A 15,689-nucleotide genomic window follows, 5' to 3' on the forward strand; every position below is an offset into this window, starting at 1 on the left:
TTTAACTCGAAGAGACGCCTTTTTCAACCCGTCAGTTTTGCGGCTCTCTATTTACCACGCGCTCAGACGAATGCAGAAACTGGTAAGAACTGAAACTCGGACCCAGAACTAAGTAAGTGGTTCAGGGACAGGTTAAAACATGGTGGAAGGACTTCATCCCGAAGAGCCGAGAAGATTGAAAACCGAAAAAACCAATAACTTAGAACAGTAAAATTTTCCTTTCTACTGAGAAAACTTCAAACTTAGTCTGTATCCATTTATCAATACACTTATCTCATTGACAAGCAAAAACGCTACGCCGAGAATTCACAACTTCCGTGGTCAGATTACAGCCGAGAAGCCCGGTGAAATGGGAGACCCCAAAGTACTCGGTGCTTCGGAGCGGAATGAAGGAGTCGGTGACTCTGAGGCCTCGGTGGTTATGAATTCTTGGAGGGCAATTTTTGTTATATATACTCAGGTTCAAAGGCTTCAGAATGAGCAAAACTCGCAAGCATAACTCGATTCCCCCAACTCAAACTGAGCAAGATCAAGAGCCTCAACTTGGAACAAGCGGCTCAGTGCAGGAAAAACTCAGTGATAGCGGAGAATGTACGATCAAGGTGTTGCAAGAACAAGTCATCACTTTGCAGGCGCAAGTCAAGCTTGTCGACTCGGTGGTCAAAAATCAAGCACACCTGGAGAATTCCGTGGATACCTTAGCAAACCAACTTCACTTAGCACACCAGCACAACGACACGGTGGTCCCGACAGACTACACACGCGATTTAACTGAGATTGAAAAAGAAACCGGCCGTTTCTCGAAACCGATCGAAATTTCGGTTCAACAGGCTTATAGAGTCGAAGCAACTTACACTCAGATGCTGGCCCTAACACTGGGAAGAGAAGCTAAATGTCTCTACGCGGCAACACGTTTCTCCCTGTACGATCTTTTTCCCAATCTTACCTCAGAACAGACAATGGTAAAGAAAGTCCCACTCGACGCCAGCATCTATAAAGAATTTGCCGACGTCAATGCACTACTTAGAGAACTCATGGACGAACGCAAGGAGAAACGAACGTGGTCTTTAAATCTGAGAGATGGCCTTTTTATCGTAGCACGGTGAGTACTCAAAGACCTTAAAACTTCACTTTAAGATTCCCGTCAAAAATTTTCCGTACTAAATAACGTAGACTCCCTAGAATGTATTTCTTGTAAATCTTCGTTATATAAATCTTGAACGTTCTTTAGTAGTTGAAACGAATACAAACTTAGTGATTCCTCGACAAACTGAGTTATTTAGAAACACCTACCAAGCCTTCTTCGTCGATCTTCTCCGGGCAGTCACGGCCCCAAACATCTTCGAGCTGTCCCTGGGAACTTTATCTCACTTAGTCAGAACATCGAAGGATGGCCTACAACGTTTATTCGGACGACACAATAACACCGTCTACAGAATGGACGACTGGCTGAGAATGTCTGAGAGCCCTACTTTTACCAGACAGAACGCACTACAAGAACTAAGAAACCTCTTCCCACTCAAGTCGGAGACATCGAAGATGGTTTTCACAGCACTGGCCTTGGATAAAGCAGATGAGGCTCTCGCAGCCGGCATCGATGATTGGCATGCCACGTCCTCGAAATACGACTTAGAAGAAGAAGGAGAAATCCCGACGACTACTTAAAACTCAGACTCAGAGGAAGAGGCCGGAAACATCTACGAAAATTTCGTCAGGAAAGCCAAAAGAGCCCGACTATAAAGAAGGAATAATTTTACTTAGATCATAAATAACTACTGAGATAAAAACAACTGAGAGTTGAATTATGTAATCTGCCTTTACAATTAAATATATCCAATAAGGAAATTCCACGTCCACATTTCAGAATGACAGATAATTATAACTTTCATGAGGCGCGCGCGAAAACGTTGGAATTAATAAAAGAAGGAAAATTCGATTATCGCAACTCAGATGAAATTGCAGCATGCAAGCTCGATCAACTGGAACGAGACAAGAATACACCGATTTGGAACACTCAGGACTGGATAGCTTATGGATTAAGATGCTTAGATAACTTAGAAAAATACGATAACGGGAACCTTGTACTCGACTGGGAGTTAATAAGGTTTAGAGCAGAGTCAGAATTCCAAGCAGGTTCGTTTTCTAAAATGTCCCCAATTTGGTTTTTAATCTCGAACAGACTTAGGCCCCAAGACCGCGGCGAAATTTATCACACCATTCATAAAGGAGTAAACCTGTTCGATAATTTAACTAAGATATCGGAGAAAAAACCAATAATTTATAAGAACAAATCATTTTTTACTAAGAAAATTACTAACCCAGACAATGCCTCGATTTGCCACAAGGAGGAAGTGGTCTGGGCAGAAAAGTACCCATACCCGCGAGAGGTGTGGACCCCAGTCTTCAGAAATGATAAGGGAAACATTGAGAACTTAAGTTTTAGAAACCCAAAGTCCATCACCAAGTACCACTCCGTTATTACTAAGCAATTAATTAAATGGTCCAACTCGGGGAGTATTGAGTGGGTTCCCTGGCATCACGTTCAAAGACCCTTAATGATCGGAAATATAGTTATCGCCCCAAAAGCAGGACCTGAGCTCTATCGAATGTGCTATAACGGGGGCCCCATAAAGTTCTGTGAAGAGCACAAACAACCCTGCCACTTAGATACAGCCGCAATGGCTCTGGATCACCTAGAAAAAGGGGACTTGCTGACCAAAGTGGACGACAAGTCGGGTTTCCACCAACTTTTCTTAGATAAATTTAGCCGAGAAATGGCATATTGCTCGTACGGGGGAGAACTCTTTCGTTACTCAGCGGCCGCGTTCGGTCTCCCTAAGATTCCCGGAGTCTACCAAATGATAAACAACGTGGCAATTAATTTTCTGAGAGAAAGGGGCCACCAGGCCTTCTTATACTTAGATGACAGACTTTTTATCACAAGACCAAAAACTAAGACAGAAGCGGAAGACCTTCTCAAAGGGAAAAAGGTCCCCGAGGGACCTTTCTTAGGAATGATGATAATGACGGCCTTGGGAACTTATATTAATCGACCAAAGAGCGAGCTGGTTCCCACCAGAAGAATAGAATTTTTAGGTTTTATAATGGACACCGATAAATGCACGGTTGAGATCCCACCGGGAAAGTGGGAGAAGTTTTCTGAAGAATCTAAGGAAATCTTGAAGAAATCCAAAGTCTTATTTAAGGACTTGGAAAAGCTAAGGGGGAAGATGGCGTCTTTCGCGTTGGTCGCCTTAAATATGAGACTCTACATAAGACGGATAACTGAGGCTCTGGTTAGATCGGAAGGAGAGGATTACGTTAAAATGACTCAGGATATTAAGGATGAAATTAATGAATGGCTCAGCTCGAAATACGTAGCCAAAAGTAGATCTTGGCTCAAGCCGGGTATTGTCAAAGCCAGGATAACTGAGGTACATACAGACGCAAGCAATTATGCGGCTGGAGTCACCATCGAATCGGAAAACTTAGATATTAATGTCCCCTATACGGAAGGTGATGCGATAAGCAGAGACCCCATACACCTAAAAGAGGCATACGCCGTTTTGTACACACTCAGAAATTTCGGGAAAAAGTTTCGAAACCGCAGACTTAGCTTTAAAAACGACAACATGGCTGTCGTCAGAACTTTCGAGCACGGCTGCTCGAATCCGGCCCTGAATAGACTAATCCGCAAGATCCATGAAACGGCGGCGGACAATAATATTTCCTTAGAAATAGAATGGGTTCCTACAAAAGAACAAAAAGCGGACGCGGCCTCGAGAATGATCGACTCACGTGAAGCTATCTTTCGCACTTCAGCTTTCACTGAGATTGAGAGAACTCTCAAAATAAAATTTACCTTAGACGCAATGGCCAGCCCGAACAACAAGAAATGCAAAAACTTCATCTCTTGGAGAGAGGAGGATAACACGTGGGCCTCAGATTTTTTCTCAGTTAAGGACTTCGGGGATCACAACATCTGGGTTTTCCCGCCCAAGAAATGCACAGAAAAGGCCTTTTTCTGGCTTAAGGAACGGGCGAGACGAAACACATGGGCGCTGGTTATCTTAGAGTATGAAGCGGTTTCTTCAATCTGGCCAGTGGCCACCGGCCCGGAATTTAGCACACTTAGAAATATTAAGAATAATCCTGTTCTCTTCCCTTCGAAAAAGTGGTCTGATAGCTTTAAGGGATATTGGAAAATTCCAAGCAAAACCACCTGTTCAATCTTAGTGCATTATCCAACAAGAAAACGAGCTCTCCAAATTTAGAATGGCCCCCTGGTTCGTTGCCTCAGTAAGAGCGGGAGACTACGCCTACAAAAAGCACGATGCAAGAGTTAACCTCTTCAACGGATACCAGTACCAGCTAGAGCAGATTCGGACTTCGAAGTTTTATAGCGGCTACAAAACTAAGTTAACAAGGAAACAGTGGGCCGACACGAGACCATCCTTGGAGGAATTACTGAGCGCAACATCGAAAGTCTTTCCTCTCTTCCGAACCACCTCCATGTCGTCGATCGAGAGATGTATCTTGCTATCAACTCAGGACAACTTGAAATATGAATTCCTACACAACATCGGAGAAACACTGAGAGAAACTCTCGAAATGGAAGAAAAATACGTAAAATTACAAACTAAGATGACAACGCACATTCACTTAGACTGCTATACTTTCGCCCAAGAGGCAAACCTCTCAGCACCTGTCCTCGACTAAGAAATTTCTTTTCTTGTTAACGGAAACAAATTTCATTTTAACCAAACTTTTATTTAACGAATTTAGAATGGCCTTATTTACGACAAACCTAAATAAACCGTTATTATGGGACTCAATGATCAAGGGTGAAACTAAGTCGAACATCCAGAGATTCATCGAACCAGTGGCAATTGATGAAAAACAATTCCGTGAAATCCACGAAGAAAACATGAAGAACTCAGACTTCAAGCTTTACTACTCAGACATGAAAGAGACTAAGGAAAGATGGGAGCAGGCAAGACGTGAGTCTTCACAAGCCTTGGAAACACTGAAGGAATGGAAGAAGAAACTGGAATGTTTCCCTCTTCTAAAGAAGTCCAAAGAATCCGGATCGCTACTCAAGGGTAAAGACAAAGACATCTACGAACTAAGGGAAGAAGGATTGGCGGATAAAATCGAGGAAGCTAAGAAATTGGACGACGCCAAGAATAAAGAAAAAACTAAGCTAAGAGAGCAGTGGGTCCACGCTGATCGCCTCTGGAAAGAATTTTCCCTGACAATGCTGGGCCAGCCCTTCGCCTACGAAAGCGACGGTAAATTCTTCAGAATCGGAGGAGGAACAATCTCACTACGACAAAAACCTAAGAAAAATCTGGACGAAATGGGAACTGAGTTTCGGGAATTCTTGATGGATAAGAAGAGCGTTACAACGATGAGCTTTGCAAAAATAACTGAGATTCTTTACAAGTAAGATACCAACCATAAAACTTAGAAGAATTCTCCCCATTTAGAATTTCAGTAGATAAACCCAGGCGATACCCTGATGTAATGAATCTTGTTGGACATTTATGCATGATTACTGCTAAACGCTAACCCTAGATACGAGAAAGCCTGCGAACCTGGAACCCACGATCGCGGACAAGTAGGAGAGGTACTCAACTTCGTCCGAGAAAATCCGACCTGCTCAAGACAAGATTTCTTAGATGAGGCAATGAAGATTGCAGATGCGGACTTCAAGGTCGAGCTTCAACGACACATAAAATCACTAAGAAAAAACAAAGAATATGAAAACGATCTGAACAATTCAATCGACCCCACAACTGAGAGAGATGAAATACTGAAACAAGGACGCGCAGACTTCCAGGTCGCCAAAATGATGCAACGGAAGCTGGCACCCGTTCGGGAACATTTAACTGAGGAAGAAAGATCGAGGTAATCACGAACAATTATGCGGAACTTAACGCAATTCTTGAAATTAGAATATCAATCTTAGCACGACTTAAAATTATGTACCAGCTCAGAAAAAAGAAACATTACGGTTTCCATAACTTAGGATTTAGATATGGCCTCCAGTTCAGCAGGAGAGGGAGCCGCCCTGACAACCGACGAAACAACTTCCAAGAGCAGCGTCGACGACATGGAAACTCAGATCGACGTGACAACGGCTTTAGAACTGAGCGAAGAGAACGATACTCAGGGCGGGACTCAGGAAGAGATCGCCGGGAGGGCTTCGATTACCGACGACGGGATCAACGCCCTTTCAATGACAACAGGCGGTTTCACAATGGCAACGGCAACCACAACAACTCAGGATACAACAACCGACGTGGTTGGGGCAGCAACAACAGAAACAACTCAGGCAACTACAATGGCGGCAGAGGTTACCACGGAAGAAACCGCGACAACTCAGGTTACAACGAAAATCAACGACGAGGAAATGCTCAGCCTTCTGAACAAAAGATGGAACAGTAGATGATATGAAGAATATGACAACTGAGAGAACTTAGAATTACTTAGAAAAACCTTCCTTATGCTCAGTAATTGGAAAAGTCTGCACTTATCTTCAATATATCCCACGTATACCTCATATAACGCCACAGGATCTAAAAATTCTCCCGAAACTTAGAATGAAAGACCGAGACTGGGCAGTGAACGAATGGGTCCGCGTGGGCCTGAAAAAGAATACCAACTCAGAACGATTGGACGACGAGAAGATGCAGGAGTTAGTAGGAAACTTAGAAATAGATAACCCGGGTAAACCCTACGGATGGACATTAATCCAATCTCAACTAATTTATGCACTAGAAGAGTCCCTAAGATATCAACTAACAAATGGTGCAATTCAGACGTTAAGATCCTACATAACTAAGAGAACCCGGGAGCAAGCGAAAGGAGAACTGTATGAGCCAAATCCGCCTCCCTTCTTTGGATGGGAGGACATGAAAAAGTATGGAATACGATGTGGTACCCTCACCCAAAGAAAAACTTAGAAACTCGGCACAAGGTGGTGCTCGTGAGCTACATTTGCTACGTTACTGGAGCCAGAACTAATGAAATTTGCAACATCAAGATCCAAGACTTAGAGGAACATCAAGAGGACGATCACACTTTCCTCAGAATGCCAATTAGGGTAAGCAAGAGTAACAGTAAAAAGACAAGGAGAGAAAGTGTGATCCTTATTTCTAAGCCAACGGATATTATCCCAGTCATGGAACGATTAAAACTCAGCATCGGGAAACGAAAGAAAGGCCCGGTCTTTCAAGAAATGAATACAGCTAAGGTCACTTATTTTTTGAAAAAGACAGCGAAAACCTTGGGCTGGAAGATCGCGCCACGGGCCCACGGAATGCGGTTGGGATACGTTCTCAACTCTTCGATCGGAGGAATCGCGGACGACGAGATCATCAACTCCTGCCGTTGGAGAGACGACCAAATGCTGAGATATTACAGAAATCACCACTTAGAAGCGACGAAGCATGGATCGGCCTTCAAAATATACCAACAAAACGAGAAACTGAGACTGGGAGACATCGAGGCTAAGAAAGCTTGGTGCGAAAGATCGACACAAACACCGGATTGGGAACCCCCTAAGATGGTCCAAACTAAACTGAGAACAATCAAGAAAATGGCGGATGGACAGACTCAGACGGAAGAAATTACATCCGAAAATCAGGAGGAAACTTCTATCTTCGAAAAATTTCTGAGAGACTCTCGACACTAAACTTAGAATTTAACAAGATTACCGAAGTTGACAAAGACCGATCTTCAGAATGCTATCCGTGAACATGCTCCGAAAAGGGCAACGACTCAACACTTGTGGATCACTCAGGTGTATCTGGTCTCCAGTCACACCGGCCGATGCCTGTGATGCCCCAGAAGAGAGGAAGGACCAGCTCAACTTACAAGTCTCCATGGCCTGTCAGTCTGCCAGTTACTGGTATGCAAACAACTTAGTGAAAATGGTGAGAGATGGCGAAAACAAGGAAGAAGAGTTCAAGAACCACCTTGACACTTTAACTGAGAAACACCACTACGACTGGCACGAGGTGAAGTCTTTCTATCACAACGTAAAGAACCACTCAAACATAAACGCTGTGCTGGAGAAATGGGAAAGGTAGATCACCTACACGTGATTTATCGGGATACAAAAAATTTTTTAGTTTAAAACAACTGAGTATCATCAAGATCGCCAGAAGGGACAAGAACGTCGACGAGAAGCTGGAGAAGATGGAGAGACGAATCGGCATCCACTTAGCGCAGGAGGAATGCGGACTGGCAGACCTTGACCTTGGAACCGACTCGAAAGGGACAATCCAGAAAACTCTGCATAAAATCTGCGAAGAAGCATTCCTTAGTGACATACAGGTGAAGAAGCTTTGGCACTTAGCTTGTAGGGAACCGGGCCTCTCAAACAAGAAGACAAACATCTACGTGACGGGCGAAGCAACAAACCTATACAGCTTAGAAGAGGAAATCGCCACTCATGCCCGTTGGGACAGGCTCGACAAGAAGTTCACGCTCGTCTATCTTTACGTGGATTCAGACGAGGCCCCCCTACTGGTGATGTATAATGGAGAAAATCCGACAATTCTAGACTCAACTCAGGATGACTGGACATTCAAAACTAAGACTTCCTGGACACGTAACGATAGAAAAATCAGCGAAATCCTTCAAGACTCAGAAAGCAAACCTCTACTCAGATATAACGACTCCACTCAGGCTGTTATCTTGTCACTCACAGGGGAACAGTTCAAGACTACGGCAGGAAGAAAACGACGAAACTCAGCATCACGACCTTTGACAGATCAAAACTAAGGAATGTTATCTTGTATGTCTCCTCATGTATCAAATTCACGGGAATAAACTTCATAAACGCCACACTGAGATGGGGTTCCAAATATGGAGAGGGAACGTATTTGGTCTCCATTAGTTGTTATTTATTGATCTTTACTGTAAGAAAAGAGAAAAAAGGTTAACTTAGGCGTAGTCGAAATTCTAGAGTATAACTTAGTTGTTTTGATTATGGTGGCCAGTTCCGAGCGTGAGTGTTGTTGAAATCAGGTGCGCGGGTCACGATATTTCTAGAACGCTCCTGAGGATGGGCCGCGCTAAAGCAAAAAGTGAAAAACACTTCATTCTGAATTTTCTCAGAGAGGCATCAACACCTCTCGGAAAATTTTCTCAAAAAGCGCTTGAAGCGGACCGGAATCCGAAAACAAGCAGCTAAGAAAGAGAATTTGAAAATTCTCTACCCACCCTTGCAAAAATTTCTCAGAACGAATTTAAAAACCATATAGATAACTGAGGAATAGGCGGTTAATAATTTTAACCTAAGATTGATTTCCGGGAAACTTATTCGTAGAGTCACCACCATAACTTAGCTATAAGAACTTAGACACCGAAGAATACAACAATGAGAACGAGGGAGAAGGTAAACTGGAGATAGTGGGGAAACCATATCAATTACTAAGGAAGAAGTCGCTTATATTTTAACTAGGACGTGGATATTCGAGAAAACTCCTATAATTTTGGTAATAATTCGTACTTTTGGCAGAGCATTTCTAGCGTAAGGATCGATCACCATAACAAAGCCAAGAAAACTGAGATACTTGTATTTATCATTACGGGAAACAAACGATAAACTAAGATAAAGAATTGCACTAGTTTCTGTAAACTGATTGGTTAAACATACTAGAAAGATCTACGGACGGAAGAGATCCGAAGGATGCTAATTAAACTAAGCTACTTCTTCACTTTGTCTAGAACGCCAAATCTTAGAGTATAAGATATCGATTGAGACACGGGGAAAGAAATCCAAAAGTTTAGAAACCGAATGAGACTTAAGGTTTCCTCTGCTACTGGCTTCTCGCAGGGATCCAGCCTGAAAGCAGCTTTGGCCAATCTGAGTTCGAACACGGAGCTGGGATCAAGACTTAGTTTAGCGGCTTTCGTTGGATAGTCTCCTAGATGAAATTAAAAATGCCATAAAAACTCTCTCGGGCGACCGAGATAACAATCCTTTTGATATACAACAAATGACTTAGTAACTTAACTATAATTCTTAGGATTATTAATCATCTTACTGAGTGTTAAGCTAGAAAACAACACGTGAAACGATATCAAGCTCGGTTCAACTACCTATACAATGGGCCATAATTTTTAGAACCATTTCTAAGTTTATTCAATTCCCAATCAGACCGGACATAGCAAAGTTAGGTAAAATAATCACCACGGTTAGAAATCTGTACGATGATAATTTCGCTCTCTAGAAAGGGTATCAGGGGACCATAAAACATCTCAGATGGAATAAAACGGAAACTCAGGAAGAGCCGCGGGACGCGATTCAGGATTATGATTTATCTTTAAAATGCGTACACTCGAAAACATCATGGCAAGTCCAGACAAACTTAGGGCATTAAAGAATGCGCTCAAGATTAAATCTCAAAAATGATTATGAACCTAAGACAAGAATCGAATAACATAACCCTCAGATGAACTGATGACGGTGATTTCGACGAGTACATACCCCCGGCGTCTTTCGAGATAAAATGCTTAGCTACCATAATATTAATTATTCCGAGTGACTGAGACTCTCGAACAAATGACGGATACTTGAAGATCCTTTCTTAGGCCAGTAATTTAACTCTTCCTAAATGCTATCGAACTGAGACAATAAAACTAAATGTCCCGAGACACACCATTCATTCGAACGACCTTAAACCTTATCGTAGGATCACATGAGAAGTTACATTTATCCTGAGTAGTTAAGGATGGGAACCAAGAGGCAAATTACCTTGCGAATTAGACAATTGAGTCGGATCATCGGCTAAAGCGAAAAATCTAAGGAAGACTCTAAAAAAGGAACTTTAAGGTGCTCACACCCGTCGGGAATTCCTGAAACCCTCTAGAGAATCTCTTTCGGGAAGAACCAATCGATGCCATGACGGGCTTAGACTGAGTGAGGAGGCCCTTAAAACTGAGAGTTCGTGCAAATTAGTTACAAACAAGTTTTTCGTCACCACTAAAGAGTATTCTGAAACTTAGGAACACCTGAGATTAAGGCTCAAAAAGCACCGTTGTCGATAAAAAACCGTAATAACCCTTAAATAATGGTCACTAAGTAGTTTGTATCGAGACTTAATCTCCTTGGATATAAGGAGTGATGAAAGATGTCTTGTGGACCTCAAGGATCATAACGGTAATAAGAATTTTTGCCCACCCTAGTTTACAGTAAGGATCGGTAAGTATTTGGTCTCCATTAGTTGTTATTTATTGATCTTTACTGTAAATTAAGTTTATTCTTCTAATAATACTATTGTGATAAGATTCATAAATAACTTAATTGATAATTTCATTAAAAAATTAATAATAAAATTAAATTAATTCTTTCATCAAAGAGATTAAGAATCAAATCGATATATTTAAAAAAATAATTTTTGATAATAATGAATAATTATTTTTGTTATGAAACCAAATTTTTTAACGCCAAATTTTCATATCAAAAAAGTCGCTCATGACACGATTTCTAAAGCAAATTATGATTCAATTATGAATTTAATAAACCGTTAATTTGCCACAGATTTCTTTACGAAATCATCAAAGCCTGCGTTTTGATTGAAATATCAACACTTGCCTGAATCTACAGAAAACTTTTTTAATATTCAGTTCTTGCTGATAAACAGCTGGTTTTGACAAGCTCCTTTTCTTCCACTTTTGAGCTTTTTTGTCGTCAATCGCAGCGGCCGGGTTAAAGATTTCGTTGTAAATCCTCCTAACATGATCCTTCAAACCAATAAAATTAACCGCAAATCGTAAAAAGGGAAGACTCTTACTTCGTCACGATAAGCGATCGCGCTGAAGCGACATGCCATTTGAATTCGAAGAATTTTGTCCAGGGGGACTTTTCGGCAATTCTGAAAGGACATTTAACCTATTTTTCAACAAAATTATTCCGAAAATTATCACTGATAGAATCCTTTTTTGGGTTTTTGCTCGAATGGACAGACTAAACAAACAAATTACTTGAATTTTTGAGATTTTTTTCAAAAATCCGATTGGTCCTTCCACAAAAAAATACCAGAAAGGCCAAGATGCTGATTATGCTGTGTCTAAGCTACGGTATCTTCAACTTGAGAAGACTTCAAGATTTATTGTCGTCGTAAGCAGTTAAAGTTAATTTCAATGGCTGTTTATGAGCATTTTCTGTGGCTCGGCCTTCTCGTTGTGGGTTTTATGCGAAAGAAATTAAATACGTCAGAAAAATTTTTGCTCTCAGAAAAAATTTTATTCATAGATTTTAGGATTTTCTAATCATGAATTTTCCAACAGCTTAGAATAAAGCATTTTCCATAGTAATATTGCTTGGAAATCTCAGAAACTTCATTCTGCTTACCTCTTCTATCCATGAAGCAGCTTTCCCTTCAGCTCTTATCTTTCAAGGATTTTGAACAAAAACTTTTTCTTGCAAAAACTCTTATCGATTCAAAATCCGTCCCGTAGATCCAATCATCCAGTGCCACCATCTATTGCAACAGCGATCTTCTTTATTCAAATTCTTCTCATTTTCTTGCTTTTGAACCTTCATGCTCTCTGCCATGATAAAGTGCTTTTTCTTTCTCAGTTATTTCCGCCGAATTCTGAGCAGAATAACGACCATCGGTCTTCTACTTGAGCTTCAATTTTATTGACAACGCAGATTACAACCTGCCAACTTGGCAGTTTTCGAGAAAATTACTGCTTATTCTACGGCGATAATTCAATAAAAAATCGTTTTTTGGAAGAATGATTGAAAACCTTAAGAATTAAAGCTGTCGAATAGAAGGAAATAATTATTTTTTTTTACTAGAAAAATTTTATATTCTAACTTTTATTATTATTTTTCGTCGAAATTACGATCTACTAGTGCCAAATCGTTAGTTTTTATTATACTTAGGTTCAATTTCTTTCAATATGAAATGAACAGTTCCGAACTTCTTTTTTCTTGAAAATCTCAAGAAGAAAACAAGTTCTTAAGATTTGACTCACAAGCGGAAAATTCTTTTTACCCTAATCCAATCATACAAGTTGGCCAAAAAACGTGGATTTGTTTTATGCTTACTTTGAACAATTTTTTGCATGCTGTGTTGATTTATTTGGTACAATTAACAGTCTTGAGATATTCTATCTCAAAAAGGAATAATCTGTAAAAGTCAGTCTTCGTTGTTTTCACGGCTCAAAAACTGGAGCGATCCTCTAGAATGATATTTTATTTTTCATAATCGCGAAAAAAACTCACTTGTCATCTTGATTTTTCGCCCATTTTTGCGCCTCAGAAGTGCCGAAAATCAGAAATGCCGCGGCTCCGACGAAGTAGACGATCGCTGTAAGCCAGAAAACAATGAACCATCCTGTTATTCCCGAAAACAGGCTCAATAAGAGTCCCGTCACTGCTGGCCCGATGAAGCCTTTTGAAATGGTTCAAAAATTAAAGATTGAAAAATTGTGAAATCAAGGAAGAAAACCTCAAATAAGGTCAATTTTCCGTTGTCAAAATCGAATTGAACCATTTCCTGGTAGTGATCCAAAGGTATTTGCCATGGCATACGTAATTCCCGAAAGACCTTAAATTTCAAACTCAAAATTAAAAAATGAAAATCAAATCTTACCCGGAGCAATTTCCACATGATTTGCCTTGAACCCACTTGTCGTAACTCCATCAAATGACAGCGAAATCGAAAGAAGAAAAACGATCACCGGTGCATTACAACCGACATGGCCGGCAAGAGCAATCGAGATTCCAGCAATGCAGAGGCCACAAGTCGACATGATTTTACGAACAGTGATGGTCTTCATTTGCATGTGACCAACGAGGAAATCGGACAAAACACCAGAAATCATCGTCATAGCTGGTTTAATTAGCGCTGGTATTGCGGCTGAAATGATTGTTATCACGGTGACGCCCTTATTATTCTACTTAGTAAGTTATACTAACAGAAAATCGCTGCAGATTTGATATTGTAATGAAGCTGTTCATCCAAATAACTCGGCATGTAGCTTGTCATAACGTAACTGCCAAAATTTCCGGCGGTGTGAGCAATCACGATTGCCCAAACTGGAATGCTCGTCAAAATGCTTTTCCATGGAATAACCAGCCGTTCGTTGGTTAATTCTTTTTTGTCTGAGAGGATGAGGGTGAGCTCTTCTTTTGAGATTGAATTGTGATCGGCTGATTTTTGGCTCTAGAAATCAGTTTTCAGAGAAAAAAGGAGCTGATTAAGTTTGCTTAGAAAGATAATTCTAGAGCCAGAGCTGGAGTATCAAAGCAAAAATACCCAAGCGCCGCTGCAAATAGCATCGAAACAACTCCAGTGAAATAAAAAATGAACTGCCAACCAAACTCGACGGCTAACCAGCCATTGATTGGGTACATCACAGCAATTCCGATTCCAGCGCCGGCGAATTGAATCGAGACCAGACGGCTCAACTCGCTAGATGGTGCCCAGCTCCCCCAGAGAGCCATGAAGGTCGGGTAGCAGCAGCCTTGTAAGAAGCCAATCAAGACTCGCATGAAGATGAAAAATTTGACAGCAGCGGAATCTCGGAGCTGAAGCATGACATATGGCAGAAGCGAAGTCAACAATCCCGCTCCAAAGAAAGACATTGTCAGAATCTTGATATGTCCGTATTTTCTGCCCGCCCAAGCGCCTGGAATCTGAGTGACTGTATATCCAATGAAGTAAGAACCGAGAATCTGGCCCTTTGCCTTTTCATCCCAAGCGTATCGCACTCGCCGTTCTTCCTCCATGATGTATTCTTCTGTTGAGTTTTTCGACTCTTCCGGATATGGACAAATCGTGTCCTCGAGAAAAGTTGAAGAATTTGACGAAATTGATGTCTCTGGAATTTTATTTTTCTGGACCATTTCGACGATGGCGATGGAGACATTGCTTCGAAGGGAATAGACATTGAAAGTAGTGAAAAATCCGAAAATTGCTTTTCAAGGCTTTGAGGATTCGGCTCGAAAAACTGTCCAGAGAGCCTGAGTCAGGGAAGTTAAAAATCCGCACAGGGTGGGAAAGCTCTTTTGAGACCCTGACTCAGGTTTTCTACACAGGTTTCGGGCCAGATTTCTACCGTTGGCTTGAAGCCCTGGTCCCTAGAACATATCTCTTTGGTAAAAATTTCATTGTTTGTTCTTCTCGTTGAGCAAGTAAAAATTTTTTAAAGTGCAAATATTCTCGTTCCAGCTTCTTGTTTGCCTTGACTTTGTCGTGTTCTCTGATACGCCGTTTTTCCAGCTTCCGTTTTTTTGCCAATAAAATGGTAATTGTTACGAGAAATTGTAACCGATTACGAATTTTCTTGAAATGAAAAAGGTCTTATTCGAATTCGAGATTGTTACGTATTTTTGCGTTGGGCAATTAATTTTATTTTATTCGGCCGATTCTGCCGCCATAAAAGGTTCTTTCCTCTTTGATCATTCAGACGAACTTTGTTGGCTCGCGTTGAGTTTTAATCGTAGATAAATTGAGAGCAGTCATTTTTGACTGTTAGATAAAAGAAGGTTTTCTTCTCCTGTTCTACCCGACTAACTCAATTTGAAAAATGCTTGCTGTCAAAAAATCATCAAAAATCCCTATTTCCATCGAAAAAAATTGTTCGATCATCATCATTTTATCCGAAAATAACAACGGTCCATGATGAACCCACGTGGCTCCATGTTGAGTAATTCA

At 41.0% G+C, this 15,689-nt stretch overlaps 1 protein-coding gene across 1 annotated transcript; it reads right to left on the reverse strand.

Moving 5' to 3' along the window:
• Positions 1-13,094: 13,094 nt before the first annotated feature.
• Positions 13,095-15,676, reverse strand: LOC145711529 (sialin-like). Its single transcript, XM_081789222.1, has 7 exons — positions 15,667-15,676; positions 14,261-14,949; positions 13,949-14,195; positions 13,623-13,889; positions 13,521-13,577; positions 13,253-13,421; positions 13,095-13,209 (listed from the first exon to the last, which is right to left on the reverse strand). The coding sequence occupies exons 1-7, from the start codon at positions 15,674-15,676 to the stop codon at positions 13,167-13,169; spliced, it is 1,482 nt and encodes a 493-aa protein (XP_081645348.1). The 3' UTR covers positions 13,095-13,166.
• Between the last annotated feature and the right edge of the window lie 13 nt (positions 15,677-15,689).

This window comes from Oikopleura dioica, chromosome 1 (genome assembly GCF_907165135.1).
Source record: "Oikopleura dioica chromosome 1, OKI2018_I68_1.0, whole genome shotgun sequence".
NCBI classification, from domain to species: Eukaryota; Metazoa; Chordata; class Appendicularia; order Copelata; family Oikopleuridae; genus Oikopleura; species Oikopleura dioica.